This window comes from Pyrgilauda ruficollis, unplaced genomic scaffold (genome assembly GCF_017590135.1).
Source record: "Pyrgilauda ruficollis isolate IOZ18807 unplaced genomic scaffold, ASM1759013v1 scaffold12, whole genome shotgun sequence".
In the NCBI taxonomy this organism is placed as follows: Eukaryota; Metazoa; Chordata; class Aves; order Passeriformes; family Passeridae; genus Pyrgilauda; species Pyrgilauda ruficollis.
The window spans coordinates 11943234-11963238 of NW_024510321.1; the positions used below are offsets into that span (position 1 = coordinate 11943234).

A 20005-nucleotide genomic window follows, 5' to 3' on the forward strand; every position below is an offset into this window, starting at 1 on the left:
TGTTTCCATGATCCTTATCCCTGTGGGGAAAAAAGAGGTAATCCTTCATCAGTTTGTCTATTATCCGTCTGCTAGTTCTGATTTTTGTTAATTCCCATGTGGAATTTTTACAGGGGGAAGGGACTAAGTTTTGAAATTTTTCTCAAAGTTGGCTGGAGTGGTTCCTATAGTAGCCATGCAGCAATCTTGTGAGGACAGAGGACACTTTGTGGTGTCTGTTTGAGGAGTAATGTGCAGTAATTGAGGAAAAGCTGAAAAACGGGATGTTGTATGCCAAATATGTGAAAATTCAATTCAGTGGAGCTGTTTCAGGAATCTGTTCATCACAATGTGTTGGTGCTGTGAGTCAGGCAGGATTGTGCCTCTCCAGTGGTCTGTAAGTCTCCTAACATCCCTTTGTTCAGAGAGAAAGAGGGACTGGCTTTACAGTGCCCGCAGACCAAATCTGGGTTAAAGCTAATGAGGAATGCATACAATTAATTTGTTGGTGGGGTTTTCTGCATGTTTCAGGGAAGAGGGGGGGTTATTACCATTTTCCCCATAATAAAAACCAGGATCCTGTGTCTTGGAAATGTTTACAGTGTAACAAAATGAGGTTATGTTACACTGTAAAATTTTAAAGGGGAACTAGCAGGGACACCTAGGCTCAGCAGCATAAAACCCATGAGCTGTTTGGAGAGGAAGGGTTTGTATTTTAAAAATTATGAAAATAATGCTTCAGTCTGAGATTTTCAAAAAAAGTGGTTTTGACGCAAAGGTTGAGACTTTTCAAGCTAAAGATCCTCCCCTGCCAGGTACCAACAGTTTTATTCCGGGTAGGGGCTGAACAGTAAGCATTTACCACCTGGCTCAAAGCTGGGTGGCTGTTGGATTTTTGGGTCCTGAGAGAGCAAACCCACAGGCTCCTGTTTCATTGCTACACTGCAAGGTGACAGTGTCTGGCAGGGCTGCTGGCCAGGGAGCAGCTCCAGAGGGACACCCTGGGCTCTGCACCACCTCAGACACAGCACGGGCAGTGTTTGCAGCAGAAGGATGGAGGCTGTGCTGCCAAAAGGAGTCCCCCAGTCCCTCTGTGCAAGTCAGACATCTCTGTCAGCCTGCTCAGAGCGCTCAAAGTGAGGAAAGGGATGGCGTATTATCTCATTTCCTTCCCAGACTTCCTACTACTGTTTTGGGCAATTTATACCTTTAAGAATGCATAAGGCAAACAAACCTCGTTCTCCCCAGTGTGTGAAAGCCTGTCTTTTGCATTATTAAACCATAAAGGAAAGCCTGGCGTTATCTCTGCACGTACGAGAGGATCCGGCCCAAACACATTTCACGGCTTGTCTGTCTGAGTTAGTGTGCTTCTTGCCAGGAGTGAAGGAGAGGAAAGAATCAATGCTTAATACCACAGAGTCTTACACAGGTTGCTCTTGGATGTGCTTATCACCACTAAGTAGACAAACAAAAGTAAAAGCATTTATAGATACCTACTGAAAGTGTAAACTAAACAAAAGCCATCAAATCAGGATTTTATCCATTTAATTGCAGAGTGTTTTCATCAGCTCTATAATGGTTTATTGCCTTTCAAGGCTTATTTATTGTAATTAATTAAAGAAGACTTAGAACACCACTCCCTTATGGATTACAAAAGGAAAGAAAATGCAATGCCATTTTTGTTTGCAACTCATTGCGTTATTTGCAGATCCCCTTGGTCTGTCAGGTAATTTATTATTATAGCCCCATGTCACACTGTCCATTTCTCTAAGTAGAAAGCAAGGGCAGAAACCTGACCCATGAAATGCAGAAAACACAACATCATAATCCATACTTTCTTGGACCCAGTAACAGCTCTTTCCTGAAGAGTGTCTTTTTCTTGATTACAGCTGTCGAAGCAGCCTGTACAAGGATGGGAGAGTGGTTCTAGGAGAACATTACTTCTGACCTCAAAAGCAGCAATTTCTTTGTGAGTGTACTACTCCTGACTTAGGTTTTACACTGCCCTGATTTCAAAGGCAGGGGTCATCTCACATCCATGCCTCTCCAAAATAGATCTAGCATCCACTGAGTATGAGCCCAAATGCTCAGCAGATTTAAGACAGCGTATAACTCAAGAAGTTGCACTGATGAGGGAGGAAAAGGAAGTGGAAAGAAGACAAACTTAGTCCCATTTAATGAATACTTTCTTGACATTTGTGCAGCTCCTGCTGGGGATTTGAGCTGGCATGCATGGATTCAGTATGGTCCCAATTACTGAAGCCCATGAGCTGTGTATGTGTTTGTGTTGTGTGTATGTCCATTACCCTGCTTACTTTCCAAAGTATTAAGTACCAGAAGAAAACAACGCAAAACAAATTTTTTAGCAAACACTTGTGAATTCTAGGTTTTCCACTTAGTTTTCCATTTTAAATTAGTCTAAGACAATGCACCTCAGATGCAATGCCACTAAACCCTGTAAATCTGTACCAGAGATGATGCTGATCTGCTGTGCACAAATTTCCTTCCTGTAAGTCATTATCACATGCCTCTCTTTCTAAGAAAGACATTTTTATGGAAGGTGGATCACTGGGGTGGGTTTTTTTTTTTGCATAGCTGGTTTTCCCCACATTCCAGCTATAACAATGCAGTTTCACTGGGCACTGGGTCATATGGCTGACCTCAGCTAACAAGCTGTTCCTGTTTTTAGGCTACTGGGAATGTTTATTGGCCACTGTTTTCCTCTTTTCTAAAGACATAGTTATTTCTTAAGACCCATATAAATCATAATGTCACAAAACACATAAAAACTGTGACATCCTCTGTGATATATGATAAAAATGAACTAAATTCAGGTTTAGCAGCTTTAAACATCTATGGTATATTTTATCATAAGATAAATACATTTATTTAAGTTATATACACTTTTCAGTTCCAGGATACACACAATAAAATGGCAATAAAGTTGCTCAATGGGACAAATTTTTATATACTGATGTTTCAAATTGGTGCAGTTTAACTGTGAGCTCTATTACAAAAACCAAAGCACTGTATCTCTGAAACACTTTAAATAGTGATCTGTTTGCAATAAACATTAAGTAATCATGTACTTTATAAATTATAATTCTGAGGGTAATATTGAATTTCCTAATGCAGATTTCAAGAGCAGAATCTCAGGGAGAGGTTGCGCTCATGTTGGATTTACACACTGATGTGTGCAAAATCAGACTACACCTGTGAGGACATGCATAAGTCATGCATTATCAACAGGGGTTTTATTTATAATGTCTCTACTGAAATTAGACAACAAATTAATAGAAAAGCATTGGTAGCAATTACTATAGTTATAATCTACACAGGCACTCTGCTTCCCTGTTCTCATCTGCTTTAATGGTTTTGAAATGAACGTATTCCAGGCTGTTTCCCAGGCCGTTCTCTGGCTGAGAATAAACTTTAAGAAAAAAAACATCTGAAATCATTCAGGTCTTTTCTTGTATAAAGAATATAAAAATATACACACAGAAACACACACACATACGTGCATACACATCCCAATTGCAAAACAGAAGACAAGCCACGGGACTTTTTCAGGCAGCTCTTCAACCACACTTAGTCAGATCAGAAGTCTGGAATTTGAGAGCACCATCCTTGAGTAAATGTTCCTTGCACTGCTCTTAGGAAATATCATTCAGATTTCACAAAGCCAGGGCTCCTTTAAAGTTGCCAACCCTAAGTATTACTCATGTGCTTAAGAGTTGTTTGTTAAAGTGGCAATGTACACAACCAAATGATTTTGTGCTGAGATAACGGCTCGCCGGGAAACATGCAGATGTTGTAAGTGGGTTGATCTCTGAACTACAAATGTTTCTTATTCAGCTTTGTGTGCCTCCTGTGCCAGAGAGCACTCCTAGATGTTATGGCCAGGCACTTCGCCTTCCCAAGTTTGTATTATAAGAAAGAAGTAAGGAGATGGTTTTCATCTAGATGTTACAATAGTCTGCCAAAAGTCTTTTCAGCATTATGAGAATATTTACCTAATAATGCCACGTATCTCACACACTTGAGGACTCTGTTTTCAATACAGAGAATATTTGAAAGTTTGGATCTCCTTTATGTAGTTCAAACTCTTTTTTCCTTGGTGATAGCTCAAAAGAGTCTGACCCCCCTATCCCCAATAAAAATCCATGGGAAAAACTCTAATACATGCACATGATGAAACACTGACAAGCCAAAAAGTTTCAAAAGCAAAGCTGGACATTTTCCAATAACTCCACTTGTTTGTACATATGCCTAATTGTGTGGCTATATACAGGTTTGTGATACAGTCTCAGCAAAAATCAATGCAATCATTTACATATGTCACACTTTCAGGCAAGGAAGACCCACAGTATTCATTTATATCACTACACACTAAGTATGTGAAGACACTAATCCCACAGTGGATTTTCCACTTGGCCCAAGGTCTGCCCATAGGGCATGTGATGCAGAAATCACAACAAAGGGAGCAACACTGAGAAATATTGAACTCCAAGTGCCTAAAACTGCATCTTTAATATTCCCTTATATAGTTCCTAACTGGAAATAAATGAAAATGCCCATCATTTTACTGTATTTACAGAGCTTCAGGACATGGTTGCTATGGAAGAAAATTTCTATAACTTCTGATGTAAAGCTGATATGTATGTCTGTAATTTCCTTTCTCCTTTAGCCTCTTTTAGTTTCATTAATTACAAGTATTGGTCAGAGAGGTTGCAGACAACCCACAAGGGACAAATATCTGAGTTTCCTAAGTGTGGAACTTATTTTATGTTCTGAACTTTCACAGTTTCTGTGAAAAACTAACATCTACCTTATACTTTTAAATTTGAGTTCCTAAGGTTGTGATTAATATACTACATAAATCCCCAAAGGATAATTACAAATTAATCAGCGGTTCAAACTCCCAAATGGAGTGCTATAAGGTTGCCATGACTTTAAAGCATTTCTCTTCTCCTTTCATGGACAGAAAAAGGAATCACAACCGATTCTGATCTCCATTTGGTGCAGCTCTTTCTGTTCTTTCGGCATTCGAGGAGGCAAACCCAAGGCTTCTCTAACTTACCAATTAGGCAGGCTTTTTAGTGAATTCAGCAGTACATGCACAGAGCACTAATCCAACCACAAATCATTAAACTTGTTAGGCACATGAAAACAATGTTTGATGGATATAGAGGTGTACAGTGAGTGTGAGTGTGTATATATGCATGAGTCTCTGTATGCAAGTTATTTAGTCTAGTTCTCCTACAGAAATGTATTTGTGATTCTGTGTGAGACTTTGCAGCCCCTTCTTCCAGTCATTCTATAGCTTAGGAAAACTTCCAAGTTTCAAGCCTCTGTTAAGAAGCTTTATTTGAAACCCACAGAAGCCACTAGGAATCTTTCCATTATTTCGGGAGAAGCTAGACTGGGCTCTTGTGTTTAAAACACAGTATATGGCTATCTCGGCTTTGTTCCTTGCTGTTTGCAAAATTTCTGTAAGACTTCTGGCACTCAGTCTCTCTCTCCTGTCTCCACATATGTAAAATGAGAATGACAACTTTACCTCAGAGGAATGTCGCAAAGCTTCACTTATAAACAGATTGGCATACTTGGATGAAGTTGCTGTACTAACAAGAAGTTTTCTGATTGATGGGCATCTCTTGGGAGGTCATAGAAACAAAAACAAAACCATATAGTCTAGTTTCTGAATTTTTTTTCTTTAAAGAGCCTATTCTTATGCATCATGGCTGTTTGTGTCATCTTTCTTATCACCTATGATATCTTTTCCAAATCTAACTGTGTCAAATTAGTGGCTAAATACTAAACTAAACTAAACTAAGCCTAGGCATAACCCTCACACCTGAAACATCCACATGAAAAGCTTGAGGTACAGTGAGTAATAAGAAAGTTAGTTTTTAAACTAAGTTAGTTTTTAAAAAATGTAACTATTTTTCCAGTCTCTAAAAAACTTAGCTGTCTCAACATAGATAAAGTAACTATTAACAACCAGTAAAAATTAGACTGCATTTCATTTTGTGAAGAACACTGGAAAGTTGGCAAGAGGTAAGATTTTGCAGTGAAATAGGGAAGTGAACAAGTTGTAAATGACTCTAATATCTTCCAGATGGCATATTTTACTTGGGAACTGAGTTTAGAGTAATTAGGGGCATGTGAAATTCCTATAAATACTAAACTTCACCAGTTTGACACTAGAAAGCTCCTTCCTCTCTGAAGTCTTTAAACTGCTAAGTGTTTCTTTTTCCCCCACTTAAAGTGGAAGTCAAGCATTTGTAAATTTGTCTTATGTGACAGACAGAATACTTTTCCATGAAAAGATAGCATTTCTTTATGCCAGAAAGTTATGAACTGAAGTTTCTCACTGAAGAGGTTTAAAATTGAATGTTTCTTCCCAGAAGAGGTTTTCATTTTTATATACTGGGATCATTATAATTTATTACAGTATGTGGCGAGCAGTGAAATCAGTGGAATTTACTGTAACTTCAATATCAAATCTTTTCATTGGTGAAATGTTTTTTGCAAATAGATGTGCTGAAGACCTTAGCAGATTAATTTTGCTTTTACTTCCCTTAGGACATTGTAATGCTCAAATGTCAAAACCCAGTCCATAACCTCTGGTTCTTCTTCATGTTCTGCATGACAATGTTACATGCATTCCAAAAGTGAATCCTGGTGTTCTCATTTCTGTTGAAGAAATTTCCAGATTTTATTTGGTATTAATAGAATAGAACCAAATAAATACAAGATAAAAGATTCTGTCACCACTTGCACCCTCTTTAGCCATATATCAGTGTAAACTAACTTAGATCCATTGGTATAAAGGGCCTAATCTCATTTGCAGCAGATAAAGATCTGGCTATTGTTCTCAGTGGAGCTGTACAGATAAAAGTACAGATACAATCTTGCTTATTTGGTTCAGATCTTCAGTTCTGCCAGTCCCAGGTACTCAAAAAACATGAGTCAATATACAAGGAGTATGTGATAAGACGCAAGATACTCAGATTTTAAAATAGTAATGATTGTTTTTGTTACTTCTGGGTTTTGAAATGTTATTGGTTAAGATATAAGGTATTTCAGATTCCTTTGTTCAGCAAAGAATTAAAAGCTTAATTTTAAATGAAAGTGAAAATCCCAATACATTTAATTATTCTAGAAACCAGTGTAATAACAAGACTGCTACTAACATTAGTTGGAATTTAACTGTTGCAGTGGGTAACTGTAGATCTTCGTTGATGTCTTTGTTACATCTTTTCTCTTTTTCTCTACAGCATTGTCTTGCACTAAAATAGACCCTCGGTAGTTCATTCTTATTGGAGACCCACTGCCAGTTAATGGCATTAGTAAATTACTGAACAGTGGCCAAATCCCAATGGCCTTATTCCCAGAAATCTCTTAGGCTGACAGGACCTTTGTATGAATAACTACAGTGAATTTTGGCCCTGGGTGAGCACTATAAAAACACCGGCTCACAAAAGACCAATGGAAAGAAAGGCCCCCCAAACTGACAGTAAATGACAAATCATTAATTGATTGCAAAGTGTGCATTTAAATATCCAGCACTTTAGAGAACTCTGGGATTTAGATTATATGTTGTCTCTCTCAGGGGGCTGCATCTGCACCATGAATCCAGTACAAAACTAGTTTAGAAGCTCCTGCCATGGGCACTGACTCCCACCTTCCCTTCTCATGGAGTTTGCACTGCCTGGCTCATCCTAATTCAACTGTGTGCATCTCCATCCTTGGAGAAATGATCTGTTGGGAGGAGGAAGGAAGGAAGGAATCAAGGAAGGCAAGTTGGTTGTCAAAGACCAACAGGTGATTTGTAAAGATGGAGAAGGGCCTCTCCATTGAGAAGACTGCAGTGTGTGACAGGAGCAAGCAGCCTGGTAGGAACACACCATGCAGGATCCCATGGCACTCAGCACACTGGGAAGAGGCTTAAAAAGGGAAAAAAAACCTGCAATTCCCATGCCACCCAGTTATCAGGGAGCACTAGTGCCCTGCTTAGACTTGTTGAGGACACAGCAGTCACCGCGGATCCTTGGAGGGCTGCGTGCTACTTTCACCTCCATCAAGGTGTCTTGTGAGGCCCACATGTGAGGAATTATATCCCCTTGGTGCAGACACCTGCACTGACAGTCCCAGCTAGAGGGAAGGCTGGTGCGTCTTCACACGATGGGTCAGTCCCCCAGTGCCCACAAGATGGGTTACCTTACAGGAGGCCCTGGAGTCTGCTCAGGCTGTACAGAGGAGGCTCACATGAAGAGAAATGCAACAGATGCTGAGGTTACAGTCAGAAAATCAGCCCTTTCAGGGCTATGCCTATTTTTTTTTTTTTTTAATAGCATGTAGTTCTTTTTCTTGTTGCTAATAAACTGGGATTAAGGTTGGTGTCCCTCGAGTGCCTGCAGCTTTTAAGCTTTTAGCTCTGGGATACAGATTGCCTTGTGCCACAAGCACTGCAGTAAATCCCACACCTCTAACCCTCAGTAACTAATGGGGCACAAAGCCACAGTACAGAACAACTTGAAGCTCTTTATTTAGATTTCTTCTTGCGATGCCTTCTGTTCAACTAAAGTGGAGACTTGTGAGGAATAAAAAAAAAAAAAAAGTCTTTATAAAATAAAGGCAAAAGAAAGATACATACTAAGAAAATTTTCACAACCAAAGATAGTCTGACCAGGGCGGATAATTCATGTCAAGGAGAAATTTAGCAGCTTGGTTGTATGTGGAATCAGAGTGGTAAAATAAAGAAACACTTGGGACATTTTTCCATCCTAACAGGTGAATAGCCAAAGTATTCATAACAACCATATAGATCACAGTCAGCTGCAGAAAAATATGGTATACTTGGATGTAAATTATAGTTTTATATATTTCACTGACTGTTTCATAAGATTAAATGGCAGATATTTAGATTTCAGCTGAGTTCTGCCTATTTCTTGAAAAGGAGTTTTTTAAGGAAAAAGGCAGAACATCTCACTGCCCTGGCTATAGGCAAATGTGTAGAAGCAGAGTGTAGCTTGGCAGAATGGCTGGCTTCAGGAGCAGGCAGGGCTTTCCAGCACTTGCACCTCACTTTGTGCAGTCCAACACACAATGCTGCATTTCAGGGGTCTCTGGCGTGTTCAGAACTGAACCCCTATATAAGCACTGTTACCACTTACTAGAAACTGGTACTAAAAAATTCACCAAAATTTAAATTCTGCAGCTCTTTATGTTTTTCACTGCCCAGGGCTCATTATATAGGTATTGTTTGTCCTTTTCCTTAAAACTATAACTTGCGCTTTCCAAAAAAGAACAAGTTCTTTGCAATTCCTTAAAGACTTTGTAGAGGAATTCTAGATTCCCTTATCTTTCCACTGGGAATCTCTCTCACACATGGCTTTACTAAACCATAAAATTAGGGCTAACTAGTATGGCCTGTCCAGGCAGTAGCTGGGAGGAGCAGGACGTGTGTGTGAGCTCTTGCAGGGCTGTTCATCAGTCTCCCACCCAAAAGCCTTGCACACTACAGAGGGTGCAAACAGAAGTGGGATATCTGGAAGGACCCAGACAAGCAAAAAGGGAATGCTTTTTGCATCGTGGCAAAGCGGCTCCATGAACATATTCACTGACTGTCCTCTCTTCTGGGCAGGCATCTCCTATTTTCACATCTGAACTCATGCTCTAGTCTTTCACCCGAAACTACACTCAATGGCTAGCACCATGTTTATATTTACATCTCGCTGCCATAAGCCCTAAAGGACTATAAAATTACAAGAAATATTTGCCACACCATTGACAGCAGTAACTGAGTGAAGAATTGCCAAATGGGAAATCCAAATTTGCAAACTCAGTATTCTGGGCCGGGTGCCAAGTCTGTCTGGGTGCTGCGGAGGTGACACATTCAGTCTTCTCACAGGGATGCCAACGTGCCAACTGTATCCCTGGCACGGCATCTTCTGACAAACTTATGGAAAAGAACTGCTACCAAGTCCAGAGGGACATGCAAGCTGCTTTCTGAGCTTCCTTGGCAGCAACTCCATTTCCAAGTTGTGACTGTACTTTCTCCTATTTACAAGATCAGTTTTTTGTGATATGCTGTGGTCTCTGGTAGGATTTTGAAAAGTGCAAAAATGACAGCAGGATGCTGGTTTCCAAGTATAAACTAGTAAAATCCAGAGTAATTTTATTTCTCTAAGAAAAAATAATATAGATACTCATTTACTGCAGCCCAGATATCATGTGTTGCCACCAGTGTGGGAGAATCCAAATCCAGTTATTAGCTGCCAAATGTAAAACATGATCATTAGAATATGAAGGTTGTGGGGCTGATCTCTAAAGCTTCCTCTTTCCAAACTGTTCTTCTTACTCATTGTCTCACAGCTAAACTTCTTCTCTGTCTGTCAGTAATTTTTCAAAATGAAAGAAAAAAAATTGAAAAATCCTCCAATCTTCCATGGGGCTGCATGACCTCTAACTTGCAGAAATCCATTAGAAGAAAGCCTTTTAGTAACCAAATTGTGTCATTTACAACTGCACAGCAGCCAGGAAGAGCACCATAAATTACAATTCTGTCACTACAGCAGACAATGGAAAGTGTGGGCAGGCTATTGCTATAAAGGAGGAAAACTAGGAGAGTGATAGAATTTAATTTAAATGGGTTTTTTTGGCTAATTTACTTCATATAATAGCAAAATTGGTATTTACAGGTTAGTTATTTTTTGGCTGTATATGGAAGATTTAGCAAGATTATATAACATTGTTTATTTTTAAGGTGTTCCAGAATAAAACCACCAAATCCAAGCCTTTTTAATTTTTTTATCTCTTTTATATATGAAGGAAAAAAGAATGTAAAATTTGCCTAGCATATTTAGTTAATTTTTTTCATACCATTTGAAAATTTTTCTACTGTTGAAGCATAGGCAAAGAATGGTGCCTGGGAAAGTGGTGAAATAATGTCACTGTGGGGTAAATGGAGCAAAGACTGTCACTGAGATGCTGTGGGTTTATGTGGTTACTCTTTCTTTTTAACAAGCAGCTGATTATTTGGAGAAAGGTTGTCTTGTTAAAAATTCTCAGCATACTTTTTTTTCCTAAAATATAAAAACTAGTAGCATGTATCTCTGAGTACTTTCAATAGGTATTGCAGGGAACCTAGAGCTGGAACTTTTAAGGATATTTTTGAAAAGGAAAAATAAAAAACAAACCAGACAAAACCCCAACAATTCTGAAGTCTCTTTACAACTCTTCTCCTGATTTTCGAATCCTGTTATATACATATCATAAAGATATTATAGAAAGAACAGAAGGCTAATTTTAAAAACTACAGGCTACTTAAGTATCTGTAAAATTATCTCAGAAATGCATATTTCCCCTTTATATTTCCACCAGTCTGCACTGGGACAGTGAAGCTAGTGAGCTGAGCAATTGCTACTAGAAAAACCAAATACATAAGAAGAAATGCAGTTAACACAATATTTCACATATGTTAATGCTTACAGTTCCATCAGTGTCAGCTTTATTTTCTATTTGATATACACCAAAGCTGGCACACAATTTTAACTGATGAGGTAATGTCATTTTTTATTTAAGGAGCCTTAAGCTGTCCACTTTAACTAGTGATATCATCTTTGCAGCTGTCTCACAGGACTTCATGTAAACATAAGTAATGTGCCCTGGATGGTTTGGAGCAGAGTTGTTAAAAATGACATTGGTCATCATGAAGACATTTTTTTCCTTTGATCTCTTTAAAAATGCCAGACACACTTTATTGTCCTGTCATTTTTAGCTCTTCCTTGTATATTAATATGCTTGGAACATTTCAGTAATCATAACAGTAGAATATAAAGGTCTAAACAAATTAATGGCAACATTTTAATGTCAGTCGTAGTAAGATAATGAAAAGTAAATGAGATTGTCTGGCTAACAGCAACCTGTTAAATGAAAGGGCAGTGTGGCTGAGACACAGACCACGACAGACCCACACAGTGGCAGGGAAAAGCCTTTTGCTGCTGTCTGAAAGAGTCACAGGACACAACCCAAGCTCCAAATGCCACCACCTTCTAGGAGAAGATAAAACTGGTTCTACAGATTTGGTCTGATCCTCTTTCCTGTCTGGGGTCAAGTGAACTCATCTGCTAATAAAACTTAAGAACAGACCTGTCTCTGCACCTGCAGCTTCCCCCTCCCTTCATTCTCCATTGCATTCTCTGGGCTGGTTTAGCACCACCAGCCTGCTGGGCTTGCTCTCCTCAGCCCTTGAACACCAAATCTGTCAGACCAGACACCACACGCTGGCATCTCTGGTGACAGGGCTGAGCAGCCCTAAAGTGTTGCTCACAGGCAAACTTTTACTACCAATCATTATTTGGTTATTACATGTTTTCCTTATACAGTCTTAGGTTTGATGCAAATAATCACAGAGGTTTTTAGCCCAGTCTGTCTAGTAATCACATGCTGTACAATATATGAATGTGGGAACATTCACTTCTTGATTCAAATACCTAAGCAAAGGTGATTTGCATTGAAACAATTTTTTTTTTTTGCATTGAAATAATTTTTTTCTGAGAAAAACCAACTGCTGTGACTGACTTGTGGATTTTGTGATATGCTCTAAACTAATTGTCCAGATAATAAGGAAAAGAACAGATTTTTTTTACCACTGATCTGTAGCATCATGGAGTTTTGAACAAAATCTAATGTTTAGGGATTTATTTATTATTCTGTGGACATATGTTTGGAGGACAGCATATGGAAATCAAAGTATTGTTCATAAAGAGCTACAGCCAAGAAGACATTTTTGAATTCATAACAGAACTTCACAGTTTGAAAAGAATGCTATGCATTATGTATTGATAACAACACTACACAGACAAAGGAACACAATTTAATAATACAGAATTGAGCTCGTGAGATTTCCTTTTTTTTTTTTTTTTTTTTTTTTTTTTTGTTAATTGGTTACTTTAGCTGACATTGTCTGCAAGCATAATGGACACCATTCTTCCTAATAGTTCCATGTTGCCAGATGATGTCTACAGACATAATGTAGTCCATTTTAATTATTTCATTTTGCTTACATCTTTCAGCATAATGCATTTTCCAAGCAAGCTAGCATTTTTCTTGATTATCTATGTTGTGTTATGGTTTCTAAATTAATTAGGTCTCCTTCTTTCCTGGAAGTTAAAAGTTTCTTCCTTCCATTTATCTACCAGGTACGATTATGTTGAAGTGATTGATGGAGATAATGCTGAAGGACGCTTATGGGGAAAGTACTGTGGAAAAATTGCTCCCCCTCCTTTAGTGTCTTCAGGACCATATCTTTTTATTAAATTTGTTTCTGACTATGAGACACATGGAGCAGGATTTTCTATCCGTTATGAAGTTTTCAAAAGAGGTAAGAAACTATTCATTTTTACATTGTTCATTGTGATTTTTACTTGCATTAGAAAGTTCACCTTAATTCTTTGGAATGGGGAAAATGCATGAAAATGCTTGAAAGAGAAAATCTTATAACCCTAGTCATTCCAAGATGGGGTGTGTGTTCAGTGGGTGTAAATCATCATGAGCCCAGTGGGTCAGCTGCGTCTGAGGGTTGACTCCTTTGCATGAAATATGGTAGTTTTTGTCAGCTGTTTGTTTCAACCATCTTAAAACCATTAGCTTTATTGCTTTCCCTTTTTTTTTAATAATAATTACTGTATGATTTACAATGTTACTGCCTCAACAGCACTGCAACCTTGTGAGTCCCTGGGTTATTTTGGTTAGTGTTTTGCTCTGTGTTCCCAAGAGACGGCTGCGGGCTCGGGAAGGACCCGAGTACACGTGGGCAGCAGATGATGTTGCTGCTGCTTTCACAAATCATGTTTGGGATGTAAAGGAGAGAAGCAGCTCACACTGATCACAGGCATGACCTGCTGGATGCTCGTGCCAGGAGTTAGTGCCAGTGAGCACAATTAGCTTTATGGGGCACAGAGAAACAGAGAGTGCAGGATTAACCAGACAGAGAGACACTCCCTCTTTCATAACACTCTTCCCAAGTCAATCGCTAGAAGGGCTGTAAGGTCACTCTTTTTGGCATACATCTTCCCTATAGCTGCATGGAGAGTAATAATTCATGTATTCCATTTCTGGAGAATACAGGACCAAAACTCATCATATGTGAAAAGACAATAACATTCATTTTATAGGGAAAAATATTGGCTTCAACATCACTGTTTAGGGTCATATTCACAAAAGCAGCTCAAAACTTCTAATTTCCACCACTCCCAATCAGTGTCCCATTTTCAGAACCAGTCCAAGTCCCTTTAATGCACCTAAACCAGAGCCAGATTTTCAGCTGTGTTCAGCACACACTCTTGGTGGCAGCTGTACTGTTAATGAGGAGAAGCACAGTAGTGAAGTCTCTTTTCTATTGCTATTGCTGCTCTGCACAGTGCTAATTGGGGCCACAGACCTCTTGTTCACCATCTTCCCTGTCTGTAAATCCACTCTTGACTCCCAGAAATTCTTTTGTTGACCTTCAGGGTCACATTTTTTGAAAGAATTCAGCATCCAAATGACACCAAGCTTTCCTGAAAAAATATCTCTATTTATTTTGATATCCTTTGGAGCCTAAACTCTTGAAAATGTGTTCTGACGTTTCTCAGTGCTTATATATGCAGTACCATCTTTCATAAAGAACAAGGCTGAAACACAAGAAGAAGTGAAAGAATGATCTGTGAAACAATCTATTTTAGTAACTGAACCCTTTCAAAGAAAAGGTTTTATTTATTTCCTGACAGTGTAGTGACAGCTCAGAACTCTGACAGAAACATTGTGTTTATTTCCTTGTGTGGTCATTTACATGCCTCAAAGATACACATTTACCATGTTAAGATGGCATTATGAATGCGATTTTACACACATGGACGTCAGGAAACGCAAAATTATGGCTCCCAGAGCAACTTTAACTCCAGTTCATTCCACATAAACTGTATATTAAGGCAGGATGGTTATCACCATGCAGTGTTAGAAAATGCCATGTGTACACAAAGGATAAAAATTATCATTGCTGTGGGAGCACAGCCCTATTTAACGTCTGAAAAAATGCATATATGCTGTACCAGTTTTGCATTTTAATATCTGTGCCAAATAAAGCAGTTCACCCTTTTGCACAGGTGAAACTCAGCTGCTCACACCAGACAAGTATGTCTGGTTTAGCATATTCACAACTTAGCTCTTCATTTCCAGGTATGGGAAGAATGATCCCAAGCCCAAGGTCCTGTAGTGCTGAGCCAAAGGCTGAGCTTCATTCCAGCACACAGTCTATTTTTGCCCATTAATCTTTGCTTCTCATTCAGCTCCATAGCCAGAGAGACACTGAAGAAGTTGTAAAACTAAAACAGGACTAAAAAATGAAACACATTTTGCCCAACACTTAGCCCACATGAAATGTTCATCATTTTGGCTTGGGCAAACATTCTATTTTGGGGAGCATGAGTGACGTATTCACTAGGAAAGAATCTACACAGTTCACATTCAACATTCCTGACTTTAGTCAACTAAATTTATAGTGTAAACTGAAAGAAAAGAAAGTGTCAACCAAGAAGGCAAATGATTTTTTTTGGCTCAGTGACACCCACAGATACCAGATTAAATTATCCCCAATGTCATCTCTTTTTCTTTGTTCTCTCTGTAGTTCCTTCAGTTCATATCTCTTCCTTTGTTTCATACACATATACACATGTAGTTTCTCCACCTCAGAAGTATCTACTTTTGGTATCTCCACTGGAACCTTTTCTGCCAGTTTTCCATGCACATTGCCCTATGGAGCTCCTTGTAGCCTCAGAATTGATATAATTCCTGCAGCTGCTTCACAGTGTCAATAAAGGGTCAAAATCTTTGGAGGGCATTTTAGTGAGACAGCTCCCCAGAAAACAGCTTCTGTTTCTTGCACCAGATTGATTCAAACATGTTTAAAATAAAGCAAGCTGGCATTGAGATACTGTGTGAGTGCAAGAGCCTGACGATTGCGCACACTCGGAGCCAGGATCTGGCTGTATTTAATAAAGCAATAATGATCCTGGCTTACATTTTATATTGCATCTTTTATTGGATTCCAAGAGGAGTACAGAGGACTTTATACTATGAATGGCATAGCAAAGCTATTTTATCCTGGAACAGCAGCTACTGGTGGGAGTGAAGAGCAACAACCAGAATACAGCCCTCCCCTACATGACAAGGAGACAAGGGAATGACAGGGAGAGAAGAGGAATATTCAACTAATGTGTAAGGGGGTGATTTAATTATAGGCAAAATGTAATTTCCCAAATTGGAATGGGTCAGGTTACATGAGCATCAATATCCACATCTTCCAAAACATGCCATGAAGTGTTCTGAATATTGATGTGATAGTTCAAGAATTTCCTCTCAGTGTCTGTTGGAGGGCAAAAATACCTGAACTGAGTAAATTCATTCAGACCTCTCTCTTGCGTGCTGAATTTAGCTGGGAGGTGGCCAGATCTGTGGGGGGTAATATGTTTGGCACATTCACAATGAAAACATTTTCTATAGTGAAATAAGAGTATTCATATATGCAACAAGCCAGACTGTTTTCCTTCAATGATCTGTGTTAGGCATTGGAAATCCTCTAAGGCTCCTGACTACAGTCTCTAAGGATGCTGGGCATCCTCATCCAGACTGGGGCCTCACACACTTCATCCTCCTGCACAGACCTGCAACCAAGCTGTGCTCTCCGTGTCCTTCCTCTCCTCCATGTCTGAGGACCTTCATTTGGCCATCCTACCTGAACTCCCCAGGCCAGCTGATATCCACCAATGCCCCAAGTCCTGTAAATCACTCTATTAAATTTGGAGTGTCAAAAGGCAGACCTTGTGGGAAGATGTGTGGGCAGTGCCAGCAGCTGACTTCTGAGCACACCTGCAGGTGTGTGATCCACAGAGAGGATTCCTGAGGGACCTGAGTAAAGAAGAAATCAGATCCATCAACAAGAAAGGGATTCCCGTTTGTCCCCTTTATTCACAAAGGCAAATCTAGTGACCTGGCCTTTTATACCCTCACATCTTTACTGCCAGTTTCCTGCTCCACCAAGAGCACTGTTTGGAGCATCCCATTATGCCATGGTGGGAACATCAGGGAAAGCTGTTGTGTCAACACTGACATTAGGTGGCTTCTAGCAACAGTGCCTGTAATCACACAGTTTATCATGCCCACACTAACAGCAACATTTTACTGGTGCACCTGTGTCAACACCACTCAGAATGAGTCACTCACCCTCAGAACATGTACGAATTACCTTTCACATTTAGTTTGTCAAGGAGGCATAGGTCACATCTGGCAGAGTTACTGAGTCAGTGCTCCAGGAATCTGAAACCACTACTCCCTCTACTGAATTCACTCACCCGCTTTTGTAAAAAGTTCTATTTCACCAATAAAAGCCTGTCAGCTGTAAGATTTAAAGATTTGAGCTTGAAGGGGCTATAATTATTTCTCTAGGGCTCTGTCGAGATTTCTGCAGCTTACACTTTCATTGTTCCCACATGACTTTGTATTTGTCATAATTTTTTCTAGAGCTGGTACAAGTTTTCATATTGTTCCATACAAATTGAAAATTGAAGATCAGACAGTATATGTGGATTGGGCTTTAAATGACTGACTATCAATAATAGGAACAAGCTGGCTGAATGATTAATGCAGCGATTAAAATGAGGTGTTTCATTGAAAAGCCACCTTTGCTGCTGGAGAGACAATACAACCTAATTTGTTTTCCAGCTAACTGCTTTGCTTAGTAGCGCAGTGTTAACCCGGTTGATTTTTCTCCTTCTCCTACAGGACCTGAATGTTCCAGAAACTTTACTTCATCAAGTGGAGTGATAAAGTCCCCTGGATTCCCTGAAAAATATCCCAATAGCCTTGAATGCACTTACATTATCTTTGCACCAAAGATGTCAGAGATTATACTGGAATTTGAAAGCTTTGAGCTAGAACCTGATTCAAATACTCCAGGGGGAGCATTCTGTCGCTATGACCGATTGGAGATCTGGGATGGATTCCCCGATGGTAAGAGAAAAATGGACTGTAGTATGCATAACCATTACTATGTCGTGGCCTGCAGAAGTCATAGTCCCATTTTTTAAACTGTCATGCTAGAGAGATCCTTGCTTGATTTATGTGAAGTGAGTTGAATTAAAAAGAAATGGAGAAAATGCTCTGAAAATTCATTCAGTAAAACATATCATAGTGTGATTTTTTTTTTTTTTAATGAAATATGTTCAGTTTTAACAGTTGGCTTAGCAGAAACCTCTGTGTTCAGTGGTAACATGTGACGAACCTCCTACACCAAAATAAATTAAATGTGAAGTCTTATAATGAGTCCTCAAATTTTCACAGCTAACCCAAGAGTATAGTCCAGACATTTCCAACAAATTGCAGAAACTGGACTTTAGGTACTGACCCTCTGACTTGCAAAGGAATTGTGTTACAGACCAGCTGCCACAGCAGAGAATTTCTCTGCCAGAGAAAATGTGGTGTCCATGCAGTTGAAATCCTAGTGACTAAACAATTACCCAGGTCAGTAAACAGGCACTGAGTTATTCATTCAGGTGACTTCAGTGACTGGGCACTGCAGGGTTCCTCCATTATAGTGATCTCTCTTCCAACAGTTTAAGCAAATCCAAAGGTTTTATCTTAATTTGTTAATTTATAATCTCTGATTAGATGGCCTCATGTGTCAGGGTGGGTGTGTTGGGTACCCTTCTGGAAAGTCTCTGCCATCGCAGTAATTTTCCACTTAGTTACTGACCACACTTGACCTTGTGCACATTCACTAAGTGCATAGCTAGATATTAGCTAACCCTACCAGAGCCAGAGAGCCCTCATTTCACCTTCTGCCCAACCCCATATCCCTGTTTTACATTGAGTCTGACAAATAAAATAGCTACATGATTTCTCTATGTTTTTCATGTACAATCTTGGGTCTGCAAGATTCAAATCTCCCCCAGGCAGGACAGCCCCCTATCAGTTCTCCAAGGGCACAGAGCCAAAGGCTGCAGCTCCAGCCTAAAAGGGATTGTTCAAGCTGAATGCCCAACCTTTAGGGTGCCCAAATGCCTATATGAGCTGTGTGGAAACAGCTGATTATTAGTGATGCCTTTTTCACTGTTTCTACGTTTGGCATAAGCTGATAAAGAGAAGCATCTTGAAGCTGTCCTTTTTCTTCTTAAATTTGTAGCAAAATTCAGTGACTGAAGATTTATGTTGTTTGTATTGGGCACTAATTACAACTATTTCAATTTTCCACTAGTGTGATAATTCATATTAATAGATTTTTTTGTTTGTTTTATGAGCAGCAGTGGCAGTTTCTACAAACTGCTAATCCTACATTAATATTTTATTTTAATGAAAATATATAACTTAAGGAATATACTTTAAAAATGCATTAAATCTTGACTGTTTTCCTAAATAAATCCCCAATATAATTTTGCTTAAAGTTTCCATTCATGCTGCAGGAAATATATGTCTTTTAACATATATTTGCACCTTTTTGTTCATATTTTATGCTTAATGGGTTTATCATGGCTCTTTTCAACCCATTTCAATAAAGAGTGAAGAAAGACCCATAACAGTAGCTAAAAGACTATTTAGTATTTAATGCCTCAATTTGAAAAACAGTATTTTAATAGTATAATAATGATGTCTGGAACATTTAATAATAGGTTTATTTGTATATAGGCCAAATCTGTCCTGTAGAGCTTGCATTTAAACTGATATTTGAAAAGATGATCCAGTAAATCAATTTATGTGTAATATAACCAAAAAGAAATGCATTATTGTCAGTGTAGAGGGTTTCAAAGCAGTAATTTCCTGGTTCAAGAAACTGGCTGAGCCATACTGAAGACCAATTATCAACAGGCATTATCAGCCTTCTGCAAACTGTCTCACAAACTCTCTGCACTCAAAATCACCCTGACATCCACTAAGGGTACTTGCATGTTTACTTGTAAATATTCAACAGAATTTGTAGGCTGGA

At 39.0% G+C, this 20005-nt stretch overlaps 1 protein-coding gene across 1 annotated transcript in view; it reads left to right on the top strand.

Moving 5' to 3' along the window:
• NRP1 (neuropilin 1) overlaps positions 1–20005 on the top strand; it is a 113537-nt gene that overhangs the window by 33244 nt on the left and 60288 nt on the right. Inside the window, 2 exon segments of the mRNA XM_041486622.1 lie at positions 13191–13372; positions 17809–18036. Coding sequence (XP_041342556.1) covers positions 13191–13372; positions 17809–18036 — 410 coding nt within the window.